This window comes from Zerene cesonia, chromosome 4, assembly GCF_012273895.1.
Source record: "Zerene cesonia ecotype Mississippi chromosome 4, Zerene_cesonia_1.1, whole genome shotgun sequence".
In the NCBI taxonomy this organism is placed as follows: Eukaryota; Metazoa; Arthropoda; class Insecta; order Lepidoptera; family Pieridae; genus Zerene; species Zerene cesonia.
The window spans coordinates 4,668,743-4,694,737 of record NC_052105.1 but is presented as its reverse complement, the minus strand read 5'-3'; the positions used below and the strand labels follow the sequence as shown (position 1 = coordinate 4,694,737).

Below are 25,995 nucleotides of genomic sequence, written 5' to 3'. Positions count from 1 at the left end.
CATGATTAAATAATAGGATGAAAGTCATTTTCATTGATGAGAAGAAACAGTATATTCTAATTTATACGCGTTTGTCCTTGTGAGAACTAGTTATAACTGAGTTTCCAACATTTTTAACTGCAGAAAAGGCGTTCCAGCGGAAAACAGGTTTTAACTAAGTCTAAGTTCTTGACCGTTTACCATATTTTATCACGTTAGATTAATTATACGCACATAGAAAATCTGCACTATTTTTGTCCTGAATAATTAAATAGATCAATGGTAGTCAATCATTTATAAATGAAATTGCTTATCTATTTTCAGACTCATCAGTGTCATAGCAAAGGAATAAGCGACTTTGTATTCTTGGGTTCCTGTAGTTTAGTAGCAACAGGTACGAATTCAGGGAATTATTTCATTATTGTTTACGTTCTATCTTAATTATATTATAATGTTTTCTTCTTGATTTCAGCCGGTCACAGTTCCGAAAGTAAAAACGTTGCCATTTGGGATACGTTAATGCCTATCAAGAAAGCTTTAGTAGTTTGTGAGTATAGAATTGCTACTATTACTATATTTATTGTTTTTACATAGTAACAGTATACTAATTCAACCAGTATTGTACGTACAAGATTATAATTTTACCATTTTAATTTGTGATAAAAATAATCAATATCTGTGTGCTAATGTTGGTAAATTCTAGAAAATTTTATGCCAACCATTACCAACAAATAAAACATATAAGTTGTACTTTGTAGTGTTACTTTTTGATGCCCTTTCACGGAAAACCTCTAAACGGATTTTGATGATATCTGGCATTTACTGTAGCTTTGTATCAGAATATCCAATAAGCGGTGTATGATGAGTATATGTAACGTGCGTCAGCGTGGACGTGCCACGAGGGCGGCGCGTCGTGCGTGTCGTGGGCGGGCGGCAGCGGCGCGCTGGTGTCGTGCGGGCGGCGCGGCGACGTGCTGGTGTGGGACCTGCGCGCGCGCGCGCCGCGCCACAAGCTGCACGCGCACCACGCGCCCATCAAGTGCGTCGCGCTCTCGCCGCACGAGGACCAGTACGCGATCGGCGCCGCCGACGGCGACATCAAGGTGCGCCCCCGCTCCACCGCTCCACCGCTCCACCGCTCCACTCAACCTGAGATACACTTACACACTTGGTAGGGCTGACGAGCGTCCACAACATTTACACCCTTGCGAGTGCGTTAATCTGTACTTTGCTTCCTTTGATCTGTGTCCAAAACTGGTGGTTGACACTGGCTTGGGTCGGCTACAAGCTCTTGCAAGCTCGCACAAGCCAAGCCAAATACCCCATTTACACGCTCGTGTTTGTGGTCGCTTGTCGAGATTCGCCATGCGTGTAAGCGTACCTTTAAACATACACACTTGTACATGAAAGCAGTGGCGGCTAGGCGGCGACTGATGAGGACCTCGGACTTATATCTATACATAAGCTAATTTTTCAATTTATCTGGCCGTTGTTCATGCGAACAACACTGCCTGAAACAGTGAAGAAAAGCTTCGTAAGGAAAGCGGTAACTAATCAAAAGTTCGACGTCATGACATGACATCACCTTACGTTATATTATACTTTAGAGATATTGATTGTCAGTTTTATATTTTGAGTTGAAGCGTATATTTATATTTTAATATTATCAGAACATGTAGTGCTGATTAATATGTCATTGTTCTTAATATAAATGCTTCACAAAACTCTACAAACTAAGCTAATACATTAATATATTTTGTTCAGGTGTTCTCACTGGCGACACACCAGTTGTTACACACGTTCGCGGGTGAACACGCCAGAAGTTCGTTCTTCAAACACATCGGACAAGGCGTCACGCAAATATACATTGGTAAATATTTGTATTTTATTGTCATATCCTACTTGTTCTATTTATAAATATGTCAATTTAATTATTTATCTGCGCACAGTATGCGGGATGTTACTCATAAAGATAAATAAATATAACTATCTCTTTTGCACCCAGTAAAACATACTATAAATTTATATGGAATACATTAACATATTATAATCTAAAACCTGTATCTAAAAATATCATATGTATTATGTTATCTTAATGATATAAGTGTTTTTTTATAATTTGTTGCAAATTAATTCTTCAATCTTTTGAGGTTCTGCTCCACTACCTTAATATTTGTCGTTTTTTTGCTTGCTCATAGCTAAACCGTCCTCTGTAAATTTCATAACTATACAAATTGATGATGTACAAAACAATATTTTTCATGTATTAATTTCATCCGCTCTTTTCTCCCCCAGACAACGGCGGGCGGCTGTTCTCGTGCGGCGCGGACGGCACGATGAAGGTGCGCAAGCTGCCCGACCGCGACGCGCACCCGCCGCACTACGCCGCGCACTGACCGGACCCACGGTGCGTGCCCACCGGGCCGAGCGGGCCCTCGACACAGTCTAATTGTATCGTGAGAAACGTTGGCTCTTAAGATTTAGTTTTAAATATTTATGTATGGCAAATTAATTATTATTGTCTTTATAGTATAGGCTGAATAAATATAAATAAGTATAAAAAAACCATCACATATTAAAAAATATGGTTTCTGGCTTCCCACTGGCTACGCTCATGAATCAGCGTATATGTTTTATGTATATTTATATTGCATCAGGGTTCACGTACAGATCGGACTATGAAAAAATTTTTGAAAGTAGCCCAGTAGTTAAATAAACTTTTCAGCTTGTTTTATTATCATTGAGAGATAGGTAATAAGGCGTTATGTGGAAAAAAAACGTGCCTTTGGATTCCTAACATTTCTGTAATTTGTATGATTCGAAAACTTGATAGTTTTATTGAATCTGAATACTAAACAATATACATATATTACTCGTTGCTATATACATATACATATTACTAGTTGCTATCGACACATACAACATTTTGTTATCCCACAGGTGAAGGAGCCGGCGGCATCAGAGTGGGGTTAGAGAAGGCGGGCCCGGCCCGATGTGATCGATGTATTTATCTTGTTGTTGTTCGTGTTACGAGTATTGATTGTACGCCCCTAGACTAGTCACTGAGTAGCCCATGTTGTATCTTATAGTCTAATTGATTGATTACTATGGATCTTTAGTTCAAATATATACGCTATTTTTATTTGAACCTCTCCTAGATGAGGTATAGGAATATTTATTCACACTAGCCGAAGAGGTGCGCTGCGGCTGTCGGCCTAATGGAGTGTGTTGAAACAAAGCAGAGTGTAATTCGAGTGCAATAATCCCTCGCTGTCTTATGAAATCGCCTACGTCGATGCCTTCACAGTTACAATCTATAAGAAATATAATTACTTACGAGTGCTAGCGCTCATACTATAACATGTTGACGCATAATAAATAATAGACATATTATATTTCTATTTGTGGTCGTGGCTTAGTATGTGTAATGTTGTATTTAAATAATTATTCTTATAATCACTATATATAAAATCTTGTGATTCACTATACTAACATCTCATTGGCGTTCTATTCTTACATTCTTAAATATATCACCTTAGGTGTAAGTGTTTCTCCCTATATGTATGTTATTTGAATATTGTTCATAAATCGTCCAATTTGTTTTGAGAGCAATATTTTCCGCGATAAAGAAATCATAGCAATAACGTTGAAGATTCTAACAGCTTTGTATGCCTTGGCAAACAGTATTATAAGACAAGTAAATGAAGGCTGCGAAATTATTCTTAAAATATATTTTTAAAATGAAATGGTATTTTTATGTATGTTGTGTTGTGATATTACTGACGACCTCGGCGTTAGTCTCGCATTTTATTCCAATAAAATTATGAAATTATTTTATATGTAAACTTTTCGGAACTAATTTCCATATTTAGTAAATCTTTATTTTTTATTGTCTTATTTAATTAATAGTTTCGCTTTGAACTGTATTACTGGAATCACAAATTGTACGCTGTTGTGTATGAAACGGCTTCAAATCATATTCTGTTAACAAAGCGTCATAGTCCAATTAATGTGCTCTTAGTGCTGTCAAAAGACAATTTCCTTAGATGATTTCGTTGTTTTTATTTGGTTATTTAATTGTAATACTTTAGGTTAATATTATTTAGTCACCAAAGTATATGCGTACGTAAACAATTCATATTAAAACAAGTTACCAAACTTTAGAATGTATTAAAAATTCGCACAATGAAGTATTTGTACACACTATTGCTTGTGTCACACCAAAATGTTTCTTTGCTATTCACAAACATTTAGTCCGCAATTTTAGACAAACATTTAGCGTTATATTTTATAATCGTTGAAGTACCTTACCTAATGGTACATAACTTTATCTTCATCATAATACAATTTAACTTTGTTATTAATTTGAGTTTTATACCTTACCTCTTACTAGTAATTTTTGTGATACATGTTTCAAAAATAATTTATCCAGCTAAGTATAAAGTGTGTACATAATTTCTACATCACTTTTAACTTTAAATAGATGTTCATTATTAAAGTATATCAAATCGTCAGTTATAATGAGTAAACAAATTTCAAATATTGAGCCTGTGTTATTAAAATTAAATTTGGACATTGTATTTGATGCTTATTTTGTTTTATTTATAAAGAACGTTTAAAATAAAGGTTAAATCAAAACATTATGTATTTCTATATCTTATTCACCCCTTGAATAAAAACCCTGAATATATTATTAAAATTAAATATAATATGTTAATTAGTGCGTAGATATTTTAAAGAAAACACCATAATAAGTATATAACTGTCCTTCAGATTTATTAAAATATCGAAAAAACAATTGCTTTTATGTAAACTTATCTATGGTTAATAAATAACAAGCAACCAATAATCTTCAAGTTTAAAAACTGTAGTCATGAATAAAAACAGGATAGAAAATGCATACTTTCAAGTTGAAAAGATTACACTGGTTTGTGGTACAATAACACTTCTATATATCTGGTAATAACAGCATAGAAAGTATAGATTAATTATTAATTTAAATACCACACTACTTCCAGGCACTAATGTCCAATTCAGATGCTTTAACACCTAAATATTTAGATAAAAAGTCTGTTGCTTGTTCCTTTGATATTGTCATTTTACCTTTAGGATTTTCAATGAACAGTGTTGCAGTTTTCTTTCCATTTACAACATTTACGAACTTACAAAAAGGAACATTTTCTGCTTCAATATTCTTAGGCTTAGAATGTGAAACAATAATAAGCTTAGAATTTAAATCATCTGTCTTTCGAATCTCATTTCCTTCACACCATAAGTTAAATTTCATACCATATAAACCAAATAAGACTTCAATTTCCTTATGTAGTTGATCTAAATTCATGTACTTGTTATCTTTGTCCTTCAGTATAATACTTGCTTGACTAGTAACAACACCAAAGCGCGGTTTTATGTCCTGTAGAACTATATTGGCCCAAGGATTGGCTGGCATTTCAATATCCTTTCTCCAAGTAATTATTAATTTTAACTGAGAGCCTTTCAATTCTTGAGTTTCTTCAATAATTATTGGTTTTGATTGTGATAAATCGTCGATCGCTTTTAACGGGGCTCTCACCGTTGTTTCAATTAACTCACGGTGTATATTGATTATACGCAAAATATCGCTCGCTTTATTAACAGCAAAGTATACATCGACTTCATCAGTTGGAACCAAATGCGCCTTCTTTCTCAGCTTTTGCACCCTGTTTATAACTTCCCTTGCAAAGCCTTCATCAAGCATGTCTTGATCTGGAGTAACATTAAGTAAAATTAAAACATCATTGTCACTGTGTGCTTCATACTGATCATTACCTTGGGCTTGGAATATAACTCTTACTTCAGAAACATCAATGCGTTGCCCAACCAAACCAACATAGCCATCAGAAATCAGTTTTTCACATTGTTCATTATTAAGATCTTTCAAAGCCTGTGTTACAGCCTTAAAATCTCCCTTTAGTCTAGCTCCAAGAATTTTATGATCCGGTTCAACTCTCAAGGTGATACCATATTTTTCTTTATCACTAGATAAAAGAACCCTTTTAACATTCATTTCTTCTAAAACATATTTTAGAAGAGAGTTAATATCATCCAAGTATGTTTGGTCTTGATGAATAACTACCATTTCTGGTAATGGATACTTAATTGGAATAGTCTTTCTATCCCTAACAATTCGTCCCAGCTCTATTACAGCCTGCATTCTTTCCACTGCTCTTTCTATATTGGAATCAACCAATTCAATTCTTGGTTCTGGTATCATGTTAAAATGAACACTTTCTAAAGAATCACCGGGCAATAATTGTCTTAAAGTTTTGTACATAAATTCAGTCAAGAAAGGGGTGAATGGAGCCATGACCCGAACCATATCATATAGGACACCAAACAATGTATCTAAAGCGACCTGGCAATCCTTTACACCATTTTCACCCTTCAGCCGCTTTCTATTCATTCTCACATACCAGTTGGTGAGATGGTCAATGAATTTAGTCAGTCTAGGAATCACTGTATACAATCTATATGCTGCCATCTCTTTAGTGACAAACTGAATCAGAGATTGTGTGAATGATGTTATCCATTTATCCATAACATTATCTCTTTCTGTTTTTTCATTAAATTTATAATCAATCTTATCTTCCTGCATAATTCTCTCAACATTTTGCATCAAAAATCTAAAGGCATTATACCAAGGTAAGAAGACATCTTTTATAACATCTCTAACACCTTCTTCCTTGAATCTTAGATTATCAGCTCTAACAACTGGAGAGTTAATTAGATATAATCTTAAGGCATCTGCCCCATATTTACTGACAACAGCAAGAGGATCAGGATAATTCTTCTTTCTTTTGGACATTTTTTGTCCATCAGAAGCAAGAACCAATCCGTTAGCAATAAGATTTTTAAAGGGAGCTTTGTTAAACAATGCTGTTGACAATACAATAAGTGTATAAAACCAACCTCTAGTTTGATCTATACCTTCTGCAATAAAATTAGCAGGAAAAACTTCATCAAATTCTTTTTTATTTTCAAATGGGTAATGAAGTTGCGCATAAGGCATAGATCCAGATTCAAACCAACAATCAAAAACCTCTGAAACCCTTTTTAGTGGTGGCTGACCTGGTCGAGCTGATGGAATTTCCAAGTGATCAATGCTTTCTCTATGTATATCTTTGATTTCTTTGCCAGTAAGTTCACACAATTCAGCAATACTACCTACACATACAACTTCTTGCTTATCACTTGAAATCCATAATGGAATTGGTGTTCCCCAATACCTGTTCCTACTGATAGCCCAATCCCTGGCTTCACGTAACCAATTACCAAACCTTTTTTCTTTTACATAATCTGGAACCCAGTAAGTACTTTCACTTGATTTAAGTAGATCTTGACTCATATGTTCAACTCTTACAAACCAAGAAGGTACAGCTTTATATATAAGAGGTGTTTCAGAACGCCAGCAAAAAGGATAGCTATGTTTAACTTGTCCTGCTTGTAGTAACCTATTGCGGGCTTTTAAATTAGCTATAATATGTTTATCTGCATCCTTCACATGTTGACCTATAAAATCTTTGACAGGCGCAGTAAATTTACCACTTGCATCTACTGGACAGATAATCTCTTGGTCTCTGGTTATTATTCCATTTGCTAAACAAACTCTAAAATCATCTTCACCAAAATATGGTGCCTGATGTACAATTCCTGTTCCAGAGTCATCAGTTACATACCCATCTGTCAACACTTGAAATGCTTTTGGGCAGATACCAATAAAATAATCAAATATTGGTGTATATTTTATACCTTTCAATTTTTCACCAGGAAACTTTTCAACAATCTCAAAATCATCAACATTTTTAAAAATGACAGGGAATCTATTTTCTTGTAATACATAGCAATTGCCTGTTGCCTTTTCCTTCACTTTTACATAAATTAATTTAGGATTAACACAGAGACTTAAATTGCTTGGCAGAGTCCAAGGAGTAGTTGTCCAGGCAAGAAGGGAAAATCCTTCAGCAGTAGGAAAAGATACAACAACAGCTGGATCAACAACGTCTTTATAATTTTGTCCAGATTCAAAATTGGAAAGTGGAGTGGAACATGCAGTTGAGAATGGCATAACTTTTACACCTTGGTATACTAAGCCTTTGTTAAACAATTCTTTAAACACCCACCAAACAGATTCCATGAACCAAGGGTATAGGGTTTTATAGTCATTTTTGAAATCTGTAAAAGAATATTCACACAATTATTATAATTAGAGTACATAATATAAACATGCAAGTTGAATAAATTTAAGAACAAACCTATCCATCGCCCCATTCTTGTGATAATAGTCTCCCATTCTGTAGCATATTTCATAACAATTTTTCTACATTCTGCATTGTACTTGTCAATACCCATTTTTTCAACGTCTTCAGGTCCTTTTATTCCCAGAGTTTTATCTATTTCAAACTCCACAGGGAGACCGTGACAATCCCACCCAAATCTTCTTTCAACGTGATAGCCCTGAAAATATTTATAGAAAAATTTTGCATACATTCAATGTTTTATTGCTGTTTATATGAATGATTTTAAATCTCTACAAATAACAATAACCTACATTATTTCATTTCCTTAATACAAAATACATGCATTACAATTTAAGAATATGTTTCTAAAAATCACTAGGTATTTATTTATTACCTTTTGATGAGCATATCGAGTAACGACATCCTTAATTGTACCAGCAAGTACGTGTCCATAATGAGGTAAGCCTGTCGCGAATGGAGGCCCGTCGTAGAACGAGTACCTACTCAAAGCAAACAAGTCATACTATAGTTAAAATAACATCATTTTACACATTAATAACATACAGGTTAGAAAACCCACCTTGGTTTGTTTTTAGATTGTTTGAGACAAGTTTGAAAAGCTTCAATTTCTTTCCAAAATTTTAACACATTTTCCTCTTCTTTTGGAAAGTCAATATTTTCCGGAACCCTTATGCCTTGATTTTTAGAAGACATGATGCAATATTCCTTCAATGTCCCTTTAAAAATTTCAGTGCCGGAATTCGCCACGCCATGCCACAAAACGTACCCTGACAAATGACAACTTACAATTGACATCGTCAAGACTAGTCAATTTGACAAGCCTGACAAGTGACAAGTGTGATTAGGTGAAAAATACTAGCTGATTGGGAAGTGATTAGAATATTCGCGGTGTAAAAAAAATCCGACTTTCATAGAAAATCGAAAATTTTCATTTTAAATTGATAAAATAAATTTACATAATGAAAAATCTGTATCAATGTTGTGATGTTCACTGAGTCAAACGTGGGAGTCCACGCTTAGGCATGAATTTGGCCCTCGTACTGAGAAAGTACCACACCTCCCAGAAAACCGGTCTGAAATGCTAGCATGCTACTGTTTCGTATGGCGAATGGGGGAGCCGGAGTCCCATTATTTTTCCTCACCCTTCTCAGACTATTCCTTCCTTCCAGTAGTCAAATTTTTTGTTTACTCTTTTCCCCTTAAAAAGCTGGCAGCGCATTCTCAGGCTCTACCTCTGCAAATGTTCATAGGCGGTGGTGATTCCCCTACTATCAGGCGAACCACCAGTACAGTTGCTCACTTATGGCATAAAAAAGGGATGTGTCATGGGGGAAAGAAGTTGTCAACAGTTATTTGTCAAGTAGACTGTTGACAACTGACATGAACTGACGCGATTCTTAAACTGAATAGTAAATACTTCAATTATTTATTATCAATTAATTTAATACAGTTCTTAATTTCTCAATTTTTTAGCCTACAGTTCAGCTTCAAGTATTTATTTTTTAGTATTGATTTCATTCCATCAATACATTTTACCTTATCAACATTAATATATCATAGTTATAAAAAAAAGTCTTCTAATAATAAGAATGGAATGTAATTGGATTAAGGTCTCCCCCAAGTAAGATGATTATTACATATATTATGAAACTTTATATAAATATACTTGAAATTTTTGGCTGTTATAGATTAGGGCGGCCAACTTTCTGCATAAGCGTCTTTTTTTGGATAGGTTGAGGTATTTGCGAATACCAAGTATGAAGTTTTGTTATCCTTATACCAATATAATATAAAATATGATCTAATTTTCAAATAGCGTTTATCATTAGAACAATACTTTACAAGTTTTCATAGTAAATCGTCGCAACTGCCCATATTTAAATAAATAATTGAGGATATGGCAGCGTTTCCATTTCTAGGATAGATTTTATGACATAAACCATAACATATAATTTATATATATGAATCATTTTAAATATGTAAATTTAGCTATACTTTTATTTTAATATAAGTTTGATAAGATAAACTCAATTGAAATTGTATTAAATAATTATGTTATAGTTAACCAATGAATGTATGAAATATAATAAATATATATAAAATACTAAATAATACAACCTAAAATTTTACTTTGTTTCAGTTTACAAAAAGGATTATCTTTAATAAACACTTTAGATGATACAAAATTTGAACAATTTCTTAAAAGAATAGTTTTAAAATTAATAAATCAAGAAACTGACAATGTATTTACAGAAGAGGAGAAGAAAAAATTGGAAATGATTTTTAAAATTGATGAAGATAAACTTCTTCTGGCTATAAAAACTATTGTTTATGTATTTAAAAAGGCTCTTAAATTTATATTTATGCCAGCAGATCTTAGACAAGATTTTATTACAATAGGTTTAAATGAAGAAAAGGCTGATGTCTTCACAAAAGTTTGGTGTGCAGAAACAAGTACTACTCTAAATGAACTAACAAATAGTGCAGGTGATCAATATGAAAATAATCCAGAGTTTTCTTGGAAATTAAATGCTGAATTAAGCTCTGTGTATCATAAAAAATGTAAAGTGCCAAAGGCTTACATAAAGATAATTGGAAATAAAAATGAAGCCGAAGTTGAATTAACCCACAATGAACTTCATGCAATCTTCCTACAATTTGAGTCAATCCAAAATGAATTGGATAATTTACTTTTGCCTTAAATTAAGTTTATATAAATGAAATTTACAAAAATAATAGAAAAATTTCCAATTAACAAATAAATACTTATTTTAGTGTATATAATGGCATAGTGAACAAAAGAAAAATTATTTGTAAAATCCATTTAAAAATTGTGACTAGTGCAATAAAGTTTATGAGCTGAGTCTAAGTTGTTTTTTACGTTATAAATTCGTCGCACACGCTCCACATTTACATTACGAGTGGTAATTGCCAGACTTGTGTAGGCGAGCAAAACTATATTTATATGTATATTTTAATTATTTTATTGAGATGTAATCTGCCTAATATGTGAGAAAGAAAGAAAAAGTGTGTTGAAAGAAAGAAAGTCAAAAGAGTGCCATATTGTTGGTCTACGTATTATACTTATCAGACAGAGACAGACTTGAAATCCGATTTTTTATTGATATTGATCATCTTAAATACTTTAAAATATATTTTTATTGGTTAGATTTTGTGTTATTTCGTTAATATCGGTTTTCTCTAAAACAAGTTTAGCGCTAGATTCGCAAGAAGATTAATCAATAATGTCTATATAGAAACTATTTTTAAATAAAATTTAAGCTCAGCAGTAGCGTTTACGAACATAAAGGGCATGCCCAATGCCATTCCAAATATTTTAAGTCCAAGTTACTTCCTCAGTGGCTATTAATATTTTCCTAAAAAATAATACAAATGAACACACGCTTTAAAAAACAAGCGACTAATCGGCTAACCAGAGATATCTATCGTTTGCAGAGTAACGTCATGGCATAGACACTAGCTATTGCCTACTTGTACGTCAGAGATTTTGGCAGCCCGTGGGTGAACTATTTTCTTCATTGTTGACCTTTCCTAAATCTTAGGTGTAATTATTTCATCATTAGAAGTTATTGCCTGTACCTTTATTGCCTAGTTTATAATTTATTAATATCGACGATGGATTCTGAAGACGATACAAAGGACGATGTTGATTCTGGTAATGTGTCCAGTGGAGACGATGTCGACTTTGTCATGGACGAGACTCACAGTACAAGGGAACGACAGACGGAACTTGAGGAATATCCATACGAAGTATTATCTACAGAGGAAATTGTTCAACACATGGTCGATTGCATCAAAGAAGTGAATACAGTTGTCGAGGTCAGTATGTTAGTGGTAAACAATGGTCATATTGAATGAGGTTACTCGTCCATTGGTTTACTTCTTTTGTGCTGTGTAATTTATACTATTATTACCTTACACTATATTACCACAAAATATGTAGTTGTTGTTGTTACTGTCATAAATATCATCTGACTAGCTTCTTATTAGTATTTTGTTATAAATAATATTTATATGTCTTAGAGTGAACAAAAAGAATAAAGTAGGAAAATGAGTCATTTGTAGAATGAGTAATTAATGTAATGTTTGAAATATTTTTGCCCTTATTTACTTATTGCATGTTTTGTTTTTATATCATGGTAAGTAAATTAATCATAACAAATTTATCTATGAGATTGGCTAATACAAAATCAATAACACATACATTCACAATAAAGCAATTGTTAATTTAATAATGAAAGAAGATAAAAATTGTAATATCTCAAGATAATATTGAGATAATCAACTGTTGACAAAATGTAATTAATAATAAAGAGGATACCATCCATTGTTGTTTATGTAATTTTTTAGAAAATTTAAAAAAGTATACAAATAGTTACAGTTAAAGACATTTATTTCTCTAAAGATTATTACATTTTAATCACTTACAGAGAAATACATTTTTTTACATTATTTTTTACTCGCTTAGCATTATAAGTACGCCTAACAAAAGAAAACAAACTAAAATAACAATAAATTGAGGGTAGTTACTAATTCTCATAAATAAAAAGTAAACCAGTGACATTGCAAAGACGGATTCATTCTAAGACCTGTATCCTAGCTAAAGATGGGCTATTCATTATTTTATTTTTACAATTTCATTTTTTTTTTTAAATCACACATTATATTTACATATGAAAATATATATTTGATGCTATTTAAAACTAATTTTATAACTAACTGTAAAATTCTTTTATTGGTATAATGTATAGTAATATTGTACAAGTAGCTGAAGAGATTCAAGTATTAAAGTAGTTGGTTACACAAATGCATATTAACTTATTTTAACGTCACAATCTGCTTGTGCACACAACAGATAACTTAAAACAATGAAAAGAGTTCTACACAGATCAACAAAACTGTATTTATTACATATATTGTCAGTCTCTTAATATTTTTGAGTATCTGCACTTGAATTATTAAAACTTTAAAGTAATCATATTTTGTCATGCTAAAATTCATGCTAAAGTTCTTTGTCAGCTTTGCAAGATATATTTGTTTGTACTATTCATGTTCTATCATTGATATTGAATAATTCATTTTTTATCTATATAAGCTTGATCTTAGTGGCATTATTGCAGCAATCTAGGTCATGAATGTGTTGCACATACACTCTCTCACCTAAATTATGTTATAATGTATCTTGTGTTCAATAAATTTATTATCTTAAATTAACTAATTTTAAGCTGTAAAAAAGAGTAAATTCTTTCTTTCTTAATATTGACTACAAGGACAAAGAATTTGTTATGAGTTGCAATAAACTTTTTTCCTTAGATACCTGCCACAACAACCCGCATACTTCTTAATCACTTCAAATGGGATAAGGAGAAACTAATGGAACGGTTTTATGATGGCGACCAGGATCAACTGTTTGCAGAGGCTAGAGTTATAAATCCATTTAGGAAACCAGTTATACAGAGGCCAAAGGTAAATGAAAGTGGATTATTTATGGATATAAGATCTTGCATGGCTTCAAAACACCTAGAATATGTAGGAAAAATGTGATGTGGATGAGACTTTTATACATATATTGTTTAATGTTATACAATATATTTTGTAAACAAAAATTTTATTACATCTTTTTCACATTATTGTGAAATCTGAAATGAGTCATTTTAATGTAATTGACAGTTAAATTTGTAATTATTATTGTGAAATATGTTGTGCTGACTGAATTGAGATAAGCTTGATTTATTTTCTAATTTATTGAGGTCAGGTCAAGCAAAAAAATGTGTGATCATGATTTCAGACAATCGTTTTTATTGTATAAAAGATCAATGCATTTTTTCAGCTGCCAAGGCGGATATCAACTTCAGGAACTGAAGAGTGTGAAATTTGTTTTTCCATTTTGCCAACTGCAGTATGTATTATTTTTATATGAAAATAAAAAACAAATATGATACATACAAACACAAATTTATTTTGAAATAACATCATATTTTCATATATTTGTATGTTTCATATATCTTCTAGTATTTTTTAACATGTTTTCATGCTTGTAGATGATGACAGGCTTGGAGTGTGGTCACAGATTTTGTACACAATGCTGGTGTGAATATTTAACAACAAAAATTATGGAAGAAGGATTAGTAAGTACATGCAATACATAAATTCAACAAAAATTTCTAATTGTGTTAATTATTTATAACTTTTAGCTGAGAGAGATTGTTAATATGTTTAGTGATGCATAATTCTTATGAAGCATTGATAAAAGACACATAAATATAGTTTCGAAAAACTACACACTTGTTTGAGAGAATCAACTAAATTGTCTCAGTTGCTCTGTATACATAAGGAAACTCTGATCAGAATAATGAGATATTGTAATTGATTAAATTCATGAAATTATTGTAATTAAATTTATCTGATTAAAATGGGTCAAAATCGTGTCTAAAGGAGTCTGTTACAAACATAGGTCAAGCTAATGTAAGTGTGTATGTAAATAGCTTGTCTTTTTAATAAGATTTTTTTACAGCAATTTTCACAAAAAGTATTTTTAAGTAGTAACATTGTATCAAGTTTTATACTGTCAAAAATTTAAAAATTCGGTTTGCAGCCTAAATCAGAATAAGCTATACGTAATTGCGATAATATTTTGATTAACAATAACGCACGTCAGGGCCAAACGATCGCGTGCGCGGCTCACGCGTGCGACATCCTGGTGGACGACGCGACGGTGATGCGGCTGGTCCGCGACCCGCGCGTCAAACTCAAGTACCAGCATATCATCACTAACAGCTTTGTGGAGGTTGGTTTACTAGCAGGTCACACTTGACTTTTTTATTTTTATTCGCTAATAGGGCAGATGCTATAGATATAAATACAATATAGAGCTCTATATTGTACTCGTTTGGGATCCCAGACTCAAGAAGCATGTTTCAGTCCTTAGTGATTCCAGTCAAGAAATTATTAATTTTATTTATTTATTTATTTTATTTATTTATTTTTTATTTATTTATTTTATTTGTACCCACATTATAATTATACAAATTTACAATTAAAGACACGACGATCGACTAAACTAGGTACTAGACCTGTGCTATCGACGCTTTGAGAAAGTTGAGTTGAATCGCTTTTCCAGGGTACATGGACCATCCACCATATAGTGATGCTAGGGTTCATAGAGCCTTTGATTTATTTTACGTCACACGGTCTTTGATAATGGCTCATAAAAGAGGTAAACATGTTGTTGTGGAATAAATGTCACAACAAACCAACACCAACAAACAACAACCAACACAACTTACCTAAGTAAAAGAATAGTTCTATTTACCGATAAATTGCCGTTCTTCAACTTCAACTTTAACATGTTCTTAAGATTACAAAGTAATAATAAGAGTGTATTCTCCAGTGCAATAGACTGCTCCGTTGGTGTCCATCACCAGACTGCAGCAACGCAATCAAAGTGGCGTACGTGGAGGCGGCGCCGGTGACCTGCCGATGTGCTCACACCTTCTGCTTCGCCTGCGGGGAGAACTGGCACGATCCTGTACGGTGTTGCCTGCTGAGGAAGTGGATTAAGGTGGGTGGACCGTGGTTTTAAGAGTCCTTTAATTTATACTATATATCATCACTTTGGTTTGTTACAGTATATATATCACCAGATGATAATAATCTGTTATGAGACCTGTCTGTATAAGTGGAGAATGAAGCAGTTTATTAATTCCTTTATTGATTCAATAATTTAATCAACCAATAATTTATTCAATAAATCCACTCATACACCATTCCATCTGATGCTGTGCCATTAATTTTGTATTGAGAACCATTGTACATTCTTTGCAGAAGTGTGACGATGATTCAGAAACGTCAAACTGGATTGCGGCAAACACTAAGGAATGTCCGAAGTGCAATGTCACAATAGAGAAGGATGGTGGCTGCAACCACATGGTGTGCAAGAACCAGAACTGCAAAGCGGACTTCTGCTGGGTGTGCCTCGGTCCCTGGGAGCCTCATGGCAGTAGCTGGTACAATTGTAACAGGTACACAAATATTACTTAATTTATTCAATGCCAGATTAGAAAGAAATGATTCAATTCAACTTTTACTTAATGGCTATAATTTTGCTTTGTACAATTCTGCCAGTGTCACATTGGGAATTCATATCAAATTCTTCTACTTATTTTATATCAGTTTATTAATAAAGTATGTATTTTTCAAATGTGTTTTAGATACGACGAAGACGAAGCGAAGGCGGCGCGAGACGCGCAGGAGCGTTCCCGCGCCGCGCTCCAGCGCTACCTGTTCTACTGCAACCGGTACATGAACCACATGCAGTCGCTGCGCTTCGAGTCCAAGCTGTACGCCTCCGTCAAGGAGAAGATGGAGGAGATGCAGCAGCACAACATGAGCTGGATCGAGGTTAGTATTCCACCGCACTACTCCACTGCAACCGGTACATCGATCATATGCAGTCAAATATTTAAATAATTGTGGGACAAGTAATTGCAGTATCAGAAAAATATACAGTACTGTTTTCTGCATACATTTTTTGATATTAATTAAATTTAGTTTGAATTCAATAAGTATGTACATTGTTAAAACCCCTCTGTAATATGATGTTCCTAATACCCAATAACAATATATTATAACACCAGTATCTGTCACTCCACTGCTAAATCTAAAACGGAAGCACGTCGGTCCCCAGGTGCAATTCCTGAAGAAGGCGGTGGACATCCTGTGCCAGTGCCGGCAGACGCTGATGTACACGTACGTGTTCGCGTACTACCTGCGCAAGAACAACCAGTCGGTGATATTCGAGGACAACCAGCGCGACCTCGAGTCGGCCACCGAGACGCTCAGCGAGTACCTCGAGCGGGACATCACCAGCGAGAACCTCGCCGACATCAAGCAGAAGGTGCAGGACAAGTACCGGTGAGTTCAACCCCCCTCAACCCTCCTCCCTCCTCAACCCTCCTCCCTCCTCAACCCTCCTCCCTCCTCAACCCTCCTCCCTCCTCCGCCCCACATCCCCACTCTCTCTTTCTACCTCCATTGTTAGGATAGCTTGAAGGGGAGTCTCTTTGATAGACGGGCTGAGTGGCATTCGCTAAAGTGACATTCACCAATGCAAAAATAATCCAACTTGTATGTAAGATTGTGTTTGCATTGACTCATTATATAACAATCTACTCTAAGATATAAATTGTTTTTTACACTTAGATATTTTTATAAATTGTAGCTACTCAAAACAACATTAGACCTTTATTACTTTGTTGCTTTTTCAACTATTATGGTAACAATAAAACGAGGAATAATAACTATAATATAGTAACTTGAGTAACGCTTAATACGTAAATAACGGAATAACGTTCATTATTATCAATTATCGTATACAACTTGCATTTTACAGTTATATATTGTTATTTATATTCATGTTACTTTCACAGATATTGCGACAGCAGACGCAAAGTTTTACTGGAGCACGTCCACGAAGGCTATGAAAAGGACTGCTGGGACTACACAGAGTAATTTTTGTCTTCTCATCTCTCACACAGCACACCACACCACACCGCATACCACATTGTACCACAACAAATGTTACATTTATATTCCTTTCAGCTTATACAGACACGCAATCAAATAACCGACGCCTCGCTGGCGATAAAGTCATTGACCAATAGCATCTAAGTATCTTTTGGCGCGAACAACAAAACGGTCCGATTGGTTGCAATTGTGCGCAATATCGAGTTTGAATGAGGATCTCTTTGACTTGTAAATGTGGTGTTACAGTGCACATCTCGTGATGATTTCAATCTTTGTAATATTTCAAAAAATAAACTTTTCCCCAAAAAACTTAATCTCGTAATCGAATAATCGATTTTATTTATATAACACGACGCAATATTGAAAATGTACGGAGAAACTTTAGAGAGTTGGTCGAAACCGGAGTCGAAATGAAATTAATGTACGTGTAACCATTTCGTAATATTTTTCTTTTTAAATAAGGTACAGTCAATGCAGCAATTGTTTATAATTGCTTATTTAAACCTCATACAGTTTAGCGAGCTCACGTTTAACTGAGGCGAGTCTGCACTGACCCTGAGTAGTTTTCGTAAACTATATTATATTTGCAATATAATATGGTTTAATTCGGTTGTAAATATAGGCATTGGGTTGGAACATTTCGCTTTCATTCATTATTAAGGTGTCAACACGGGGCTTAGATAATAAACTGACGATCGCGTGTTGCTGATTGTTAATAGTAGAATATTTTATTTTAAATTCATGCATCTGATATTAGCTTCAAAACTATAATCTAATTATAGGGCATATTTTATCAAAATTCTTTACTTGTTTTTGATGCGTTTGGTTCGTTCAGTTATTAATACCAAAGTACATAAATGTTTCGAGTAATATATATATATATAAATAATATGTAATAAAAGAATAATACTGATACATGTTTTTAACTGAACCCTTGCCCGTGTGATCTGAACTTTGTAACATGACAAACGATCGAGTAACCATTAGCTAACATTTAGACGTAAAATTATTTCTAGTTTCGTAATGGTACGAGCAATGTAACAATCGTTTTTTATCTCTCTTGATAACTGAAAAAGAAGTTAGTATGCTTAGTTTCAATAATTGTAAGAATATTTTTATAACAAATCAGATCTCCCAAATTACTAACAGTATGATAAATCATACGGATGTTGACTTTAACGAACATAGATTTTTTATTATATAATACATTATTTTTATTTTAGTCATATATGATTCGTCAAATGAAAAAAAAGTAACAATAAATCCGTCTTTGAGATAATGTCATTGTATTGATTGTGCATGTTTTTATACTTCACTTGACGAATTTTAATTTTATTTAGTGCAGTGTGTAGCGTTTAGTCAAAGTAATGAAGTTGAAATTGTGCTTTACTGTTGTTATAATTTACGTTTAGTTCATCATGCCTTGTAAATTTATCAACTAGAATCGTCACCTCGACTTGTATTTTAATGAAATAGTGGCACAACATTATCTACTGTATCTCTATGGATTAAGGAAGAAACTTGAAAATATTTTTTACCAAAAAGTCCTATTTTTGTTATTAGAATACTATTTATCAGACTTTTAACATTAAGATAGCTCAATAGCGTTTTTATTCTGTGATCAACGTTTTTTTGGCGCCTGGCGGCTTGAGTTCCAACGATCGGCGGTGTCTATGGCCACTATGGCCACCTGACTGTTGCACTGTAAATTTTAAGATATCGACTTGTATCTGATGTATAATATAATAATACATAATCAATGACTGTAACTGTAAATGGTAATATGAAGCTAAGTTAAGTCACAGCTGAGTTAATCGCGCAGTAGTGTAACGGTTAAGATAAATCAATAATTCGCCTCCGTGATGACGGTTAGCGTTAGTCGACACGTTAGCGCGACAACTGAATATTTTCGGAGTCCTTGCTGTTTCCCCGATAAAACACTAGTTCTACATATCTTTGTCTCTAAATATATTGGGTTCAGATCGTGCATAAGTTATTTGCACTGCCAGTAAATGTCTTTAAGTAAATTAAATTGAAGCTTGCTGTAAGCGTTCACATAGTGAACATCGAATAGTGTAGAGACGTCCTCCTTAACACCTATTTCAGGCAATCAATTGCACTAGGGCTAGAGAACGGGCCGATATCTAATTGCTTCCTTTGTGCTTCGAGATGTGTGCAATTGGTCGCGATATGAAATAGATGTTATACGAAATAATAAATTGTCGGTTATAATCGGAGGAGCTGTGCGCCACACATACATTGTACATATATAGATGCTGTATAAATATTTATATGATTAATATTCATGATTCTAAATAAGGAGCATCTTGTATGTGTGTCTTTGATGACACAGTTGTCTTAAGACGGAAATAAAAATAGTAACATCGAATTTCTATTTTATTTTGTGTATCCTCTTCCACATCCTTCATCCTTCACACACAAAAATACAACTTCAACGTAGAAATCATCTACGATTACGGTAGGGATTTGCAGATATTCATAAATTTAAAAAATTACCACCAACAGACGACGCGTCTGCTTTAACGGGCGGCATTTACTGATAGCAGATGTGCTCGTAATACGGAGAAATTATAATCCAATAATAAACAATGCTCTTATAGCATAAATATCTTACTAGTACCTTTTTTACTTATATTGTAATCCTAATGGGTTGTTTCTTCAGGGACGCTCTGGCACCGTCTCCCACGAGACCCGGTAAGGCCTGATGAATATTTGGTGAGTGTTTGGTTTTCGAGTAGATAAAATATACATTGAAACATCGGTACTTATGTTGAGAAAAGTTTGGAAGGTAGTGGCATGACACTTAAAATACATATTTGAAAGTAATATAGTAGAAAAGCCGAGGTTTCTGTATCTAGTAGGATAGTAGCAGCGCCGGCCGTAGCTCGTGTTGAAGGTACAGTCGAAAGTTTAGATGGCGCCCTCTAATTGATTGATTTATATCCTTAGTGATTTAACAATATTTAGCTACCATCATATCTTTCTAAATCTGTCTCCCTAGTATTTATTGATTTCGATTTCATGACAACTTCTATTCTGAACTACCAACACGATGAAGATCTTTGAACAAAATGCACCATTTAATAAATCGACTAGGTATTATCGTTTGCATTTTGGCTTACCCTCTGGAGCCTATAGCCTCTCCTCTCGGTCTACCCTAGAACCAGCATTGGATAGATACACCCTTATGAAGAACATTCTAGTTACACTACATACTTCATTAAAGCATAGTACGTATAATTAATTTATAATATTGCATATTTATATTGTTGCAAATAAGTATTACACGGTTGAATGTGTGCAGTTAGAGATTGAGTTGTAGTAAAATGATAAATTAGGATGTAGTGATTAATGCCACCTTTATTTTCGAATAATGTAATTAAATGCCTGATCAGATGTGTCTTTGTTTGTGAAAATGTATGTAGTTTAGTGAATTTTTGCAAAAAAAATTGCTGTCCTATTAATTCCTTTTACTCACCGATGTCAAAAAAAACGAAGTAGTAGTTCTCAATCCGAAAAAAAAACTTAAAAAAAATTATGGATTCTACTTTACATGAAAATTAATGCATATTTTTTCAGACGATATCAAGTAACGTCGGAATTTGAATCAAAAATTCTCAAGTGAATAAAGACTTGGTTTTGTTATTCTACATAGAAACGTATTTTATGTGTTCGTCACTATTGTAGTTTACCAAAAATGTACAGTTATACTCTTATATATCATGTTATATTATTTAAAAATAAAATTGACATAAAAATAGAACATGTCTTTTAACTCGATAATATCCAATTACAAATAAACTAGTGGTCCACCCAGGTATTGCTTGCAGGCTTCATAGTACATATAGTGCCTGTAAGGGATCAGGCACACATTCAACGTTGAAAGAAATAATTTAAATCGGTCCCGTAGTTCCTGAGATTAACGGATTCAAACAAACAAACCCTTCAGTTTTATATGCCAGCCACATGACAGGCGGACGAACAGACAGACAGACAGACGGACAGCGAAGTCTTAGCACATATTACTTAATAGTTACTGGAATTTTATCAGTAAGGTCCCGTTTACCTTCTGGATAAAACACTATTATCCTCTGATTAAGCGCGGGAATTCCGATTCTCATACAGGCGTTAACGCGACACCATGGTTTCGCATGTCATATGAATGTTATATGTATTTTTAAATTATACGATATGTACTAAGTTAGGCAAACGTAGCAACTTTCGCATTTTAGTAGGGATTTATTGATATGCAAGTTGTCTGGTGAAAACTTTGTTGAATTTAATCGAATCTTCGTTGTCAGCGCCCTTTTGACGATTTGTAAAACACATTCTGAGAAGGAAAAATTAAACAAAGAGAGTAAAGCAGTCAAGTTCTATATTTTATCGTTTACTTAATTTATTTTGTACAAACTTCAACAATATATATAATATAATAAATACTCAATTAAACCTCTCATTCAGCAAACTGAACTCACTTTTTGTCATAAGTTTTATTCAAAGAAATAATACAATGATATCATAACTTATTGTCTAAACTTAATTAAACACAACTTTTTTGTGCCAATATGCCTAATAGTAGATAAAATGTTTGGTTTTACCAACACAATTAGTTTAACATTCAGTAATTATCAACAAAAATATACTTTATACTTTTTGAGAGAAGAAAATTATTTAGTCCAAGTAAACGCTTTATTTCATTCTTTGCGGATATCTATGTCGCAGAAAAGCAGCTTCACATTTTGCATGTAATTATATTTTGGTCTAAAAAATGTGTAATACAATAGCAAATTTACTGTGTACGTCTGATAACAAATTAGCTATTAACTACCACAAAATTGTTCTCTACGTTTACACTGTTTTCGGTAGGTATTTTATCAAACATGTTACCGAAAGTCATGGTAAAGACTAAATAATTCTCTTCGACTACAACCTCAAACGTTTGAACACGACGATGATGTTGTCCAATACAGCAATGTAACGTAAACTGAAATAAGTTAAATATTTGTCTGTTGGCACGAAACGTGTGCAAACGATGGGGAATTCGACAGCCCACGTTCCGTGCAGCATTTACAAAAGTATCTACATATTTGTTATCTGTAACCGTAATTATTATTTCAAAATATGTGCAAAAGGTTAAGCGCTTCATTTAATAACTTTACATTACATCGACTTTTGCAATATGTAAATCATCTAGCACGTTTTTTTTTCACAATGCACTTGTAAAAACGAATGAAAACAACCAACACACAACGTTTCAGTGACAGTTTCGTAATAAAAAGCGAAACTCGAGCACACGTTAATGTTATTGCTTGAAGCTTATTACGTATCGCTGCGCGACTCGCTGATAACAATAGTTACATGATAAAATAAGTGTGGCGAGGTGCAGATCGGGCTCCTCCCGGCGGAAAGCATTTTATATTTACACAGAAGTAAAAAATTGACCACTCCAAGATAATTTACAAACTTCCTTAATTCATTCTTTATTTTATTGTGCTAGAAGAGACAATACTGTCGGAATTCTACCTTTAACTAGTCGAGGAATGTCACGTCGCTAAGACGATGGGAATGTGATTTATTGTTTTTCTAATCGTATCTGTTTAAGACACGGAGATGTCAAAAATTAAAATTCTTCAATATTCTACCTTACTCGGTAAGGGACGTTCGATATCTTAGGTATATCAATAATAATCTTATTGCTAATAATTACGGTCATGTCTTTCAGATAGCCGAATCGGTTCGCTCGACAATGATTTATGCACATAACCAGATAGATCGTAGTTAAAATGGTGTGCAAGAACAATATACATCAAAGCAATACCAGCCAGCTGGTAATCAGATAAAGATTTATTAGTTGAAGTATCTCACTAGCGCGGAGTCAGCCCGTCACCGTACGTACATGTTCATTGTTTTAATGTCCATGAAGTATTACAAGCAATAGTCTTCACGAGCACGAATAGAACAATGAGCAAGGTACACACGCAGGGCGCACCGACAACGAGGCCGTCCTGCTTGGTGCGATAGTTGAACTAGAGTGTGGCGGAGGGAAGCCGCAACGTGGGGAGCCGCGCGGCGCCGCTGCCACACGGCGCAGCTAATGTAATTGAGGGGAAGGAAATTAATTACATTAACTACGAAGAAGGTGCGCATTACGTAAAATGGCTCGATTCCTATGATGCGATTGAATTAGGACGGAAGTGAACTCTGGTACCAATTTCACTGCTGATTTGCTAAGCTTATAAAGACAATGTAGCAAAAATTTCTAAATTTCTTTATCTCTGAGGCGACCGACCTCGACATGAAAGGTTAGACGTTACGTTGTTCGATACAATAAGAAGCTTAAATTTGGAACTATTAAAACTATCATGGACATAATTGATATGAATTGCCGTAGCCATTGTTTTAAGCGTAGGTAAAGATTCGATTCGTCAATGTCTGTCGAATCGGACGAATGAAATGCTGTTTATTTTGACATACCGTTCTGGTGCCAAAATATGTCTCGTAAATATTTTAATAAGAACCACAATTTGAGCTTAGGTTTCGTCACAACACACATACCGTGCTGCAAATTGCTTTATTAGCTTAAAATTCAATTCGAGACGCATTCGGACGACAGCCTACTTAAAAGAAGTTGTCAAACTTAGCCACTATTAGATACCATTTCGGGGAAGGTAAATAGCATCTCACAGTCGCTAAATTATTTAAATCTATAATCCCAATCTGCTTTCGAATTTACATGGTTATTGACGTAATGTTCAATATAAAAATAAGCATTTTAAATTTTATCAGTTCATCCGATACTTATAGAACTAGTGACGAAAATAGCGTGCTCGCTAAAACGATTCTCTCGAACGGACACCGCTCCTCTTCCAGGACACGTTTAAAAGTAACGTGATACACTAAACGATAAACTCGATAAATGCGAACATCGGTCGCAAAACAAACTGTCTCATAAGCTTCGGCCACACGAATATAAAACACTCGGATGAACACTCGCGTCTCAGCGCGCGCCCGCCTATCGTCCGCGAGAGCGCGGCCGCGTTCCTCGCTCGCCCGCCGACACTACGTAAACATCTAGCGTAAAAAATAATTAAGTGCGCTTGGGTGGGCTCAAGAGCTCGGGCAGCGGTGCGGGCAGCGGCAGCGGCTCGTCGTCGATGAGCGCGGGCAGCAGCGCGAGCGCGAGCGCGGGTCAGACGGGCGCGGGCGGCGGCGCGGGGTCCGGGGGCCGCGGGGCCGCGCCCGCCGCCTGCAGCACCACGCGGTGCGCGCCGCCCGCGCCCGCGTCCAGCAGCACGGCAGTGGGCGCGCCCGCCTCGCCCGCCTCGCCCGCGCCGCCCGCGCTGCCCGCCTCGCCCTCCGCCTCGCCGCCCGGCGATTGCGCGCGCCGGTGCCGCCGCCACGCGTGCTGGATGAGCCGCGCGCAGTACTCCTCGCGCTGCCGCCACAGTGTTGACGACACTGGCTCGTAACCGGCCTCGCCCGGTCTTCCGACGATGTCGCCGGGCTCCTCGATGGGGTTGCCCTTGCGGGCGAAGAAGTCTTTCGTGAGCGCGTCCAGGATATCCACGCAGAACATCATGTCCCCACGACAGATCGGTATGTCCATTGAAATAATCTTGTATTTGTTCGGTTTGTGAATCTGCAGCGGCGGTTCGAGTACGTCCAGGAAGTCGGATAGTTGATCGTAGCGTATGTACTGAGTACCTTCAGGATCGAACCTTTGCCAGATTTCATAGTACATGTCGTAGTCATCGTCGGTCAAACCTTCTTGTACGTCTTCTGTCGCCTATGACGAGAAAATTACATATAAATAAATATTTTTAAGAGGTTATGTTAATACAAAGACAAAATATTTTGCAATATTCATAATTCACCTGTGAGTAATTTTCGAGAATAACAGCAATGTACATGTTGATAACGATCAAGAAAGAGATGACCAAATATGACAACAAGTACGTTATGCCAATAGTTGCGGAACCGCAGTTACCAGGCGAACCCCGCTCATTGTCCGGTAAATCACATTCCTCTTCATTAATTATACCATCTAAGACACCGTCCCATCCCGCTGACGTAGACATCTAAAAAATCGTTTCATTATATAGCCCTGTATCAGATCTCCAGTGAAAAATAAGAATTTATAAATTTATTATAT

The 25,995-nt window shown here is 34.9% G+C and overlaps 5 protein-coding genes across 6 annotated transcripts in view; 3 read left to right on the top strand and 2 right to left on the bottom strand.

Annotated features, from left to right (window-relative positions):
• LOC119839792 (dmX-like protein 2) overlaps positions 1-3,611 on the top strand; it is a 42,699-nt gene extending 39,088 nt beyond the window's left edge. The window contains exons 54-59 of the mRNA XM_038366232.1: positions 304-373; positions 452-526; positions 865-1,082; positions 1,744-1,849; positions 2,275-2,386; positions 2,920-3,611. Of these exons, the coding sequence (XP_038222160.1) occupies positions 304-373; positions 452-526; positions 865-1,082; positions 1,744-1,849; positions 2,275-2,375 (570 nt within the window). The 3' untranslated portion in view covers positions 2,376-2,386; positions 2,920-3,611. The remainder of the gene's footprint in view (positions 1-303; positions 374-451; positions 527-864; positions 1,083-1,743; positions 1,850-2,274; positions 2,387-2,919) is intronic.
• Positions 3,612-4,730: 1,119 nt separating this feature from the next.
• Positions 4,731-9,060, bottom strand: LOC119839553 (isoleucine--tRNA ligase, cytoplasmic). Its single transcript, XM_038365886.1, has 4 exons — positions 8,836-9,060; positions 8,650-8,755; positions 8,271-8,472; positions 4,731-8,190 (listed from the first exon to the last, which is right to left on the bottom strand). The coding sequence occupies exons 1-4, from the start codon at positions 8,967-8,969 to the stop codon at positions 4,988-4,990; spliced, it is 3,645 nt and encodes a 1,214-aa protein (XP_038221814.1). The 5' UTR covers positions 8,970-9,060; the 3' UTR covers positions 4,731-4,987.
• A 580-nt stretch (positions 9,061-9,640) lies between these two features.
• On the top strand, positions 9,641-11,145 carry LOC119839620. The gene is made up of 2 exons (XM_038366009.1): positions 9,641-9,897; positions 10,417-11,145. Exons 1-2 carry the CDS (start codon positions 9,866-9,868, stop codon positions 10,976-10,978), a joined length of 594 nt encoding a protein of 197 aa, XP_038221937.1. The 5' UTR covers positions 9,641-9,865; the 3' UTR covers positions 10,979-11,145.
• A 617-nt stretch (positions 11,146-11,762) lies between these two features.
• Positions 11,763-20,211, top strand: LOC119839570 (E3 ubiquitin-protein ligase ariadne-1). Of its 2 annotated transcripts, none has more exons than XM_038365921.1 (10): positions 11,763-12,116; positions 13,611-13,763; positions 14,110-14,196; positions 14,339-14,425; positions 14,956-15,084; positions 15,688-15,858; positions 16,122-16,318; positions 16,508-16,697; positions 16,984-17,210; positions 17,726-20,211. In XM_038365921.1, exons 1-10 carry the CDS (start codon positions 11,913-11,915, stop codon positions 17,805-17,807), a joined length of 1,527 nt encoding a protein of 508 aa, XP_038221849.1. In that variant the 5' UTR covers positions 11,763-11,912; the 3' UTR covers positions 17,808-20,211. The 2 variants fall into 2 exon arrangements, with proteins under 2 accessions (XP_038221849.1, XP_038221850.1); XM_038365922.1 differs by having other exon boundaries at positions 11,764-12,116; positions 14,128-14,196.
• Positions 20,212-22,201: 1,990 nt separating this feature from the next.
• LOC119839740 (sodium channel protein para-like) lies at positions 22,202-25,925 on the bottom strand. Its single transcript, XM_038366175.1, has 2 exons — positions 25,718-25,925; positions 22,202-25,629 (listed from the first exon to the last, which is right to left on the bottom strand). The coding sequence occupies exons 1-2, from the start codon at positions 25,919-25,921 to the stop codon at positions 25,033-25,035; spliced, it is 801 nt and encodes a 266-aa protein (XP_038222103.1). The 5' UTR covers positions 25,922-25,925; the 3' UTR covers positions 22,202-25,032.
• Positions 25,926-25,995: the final 70 nt, after the last annotated feature.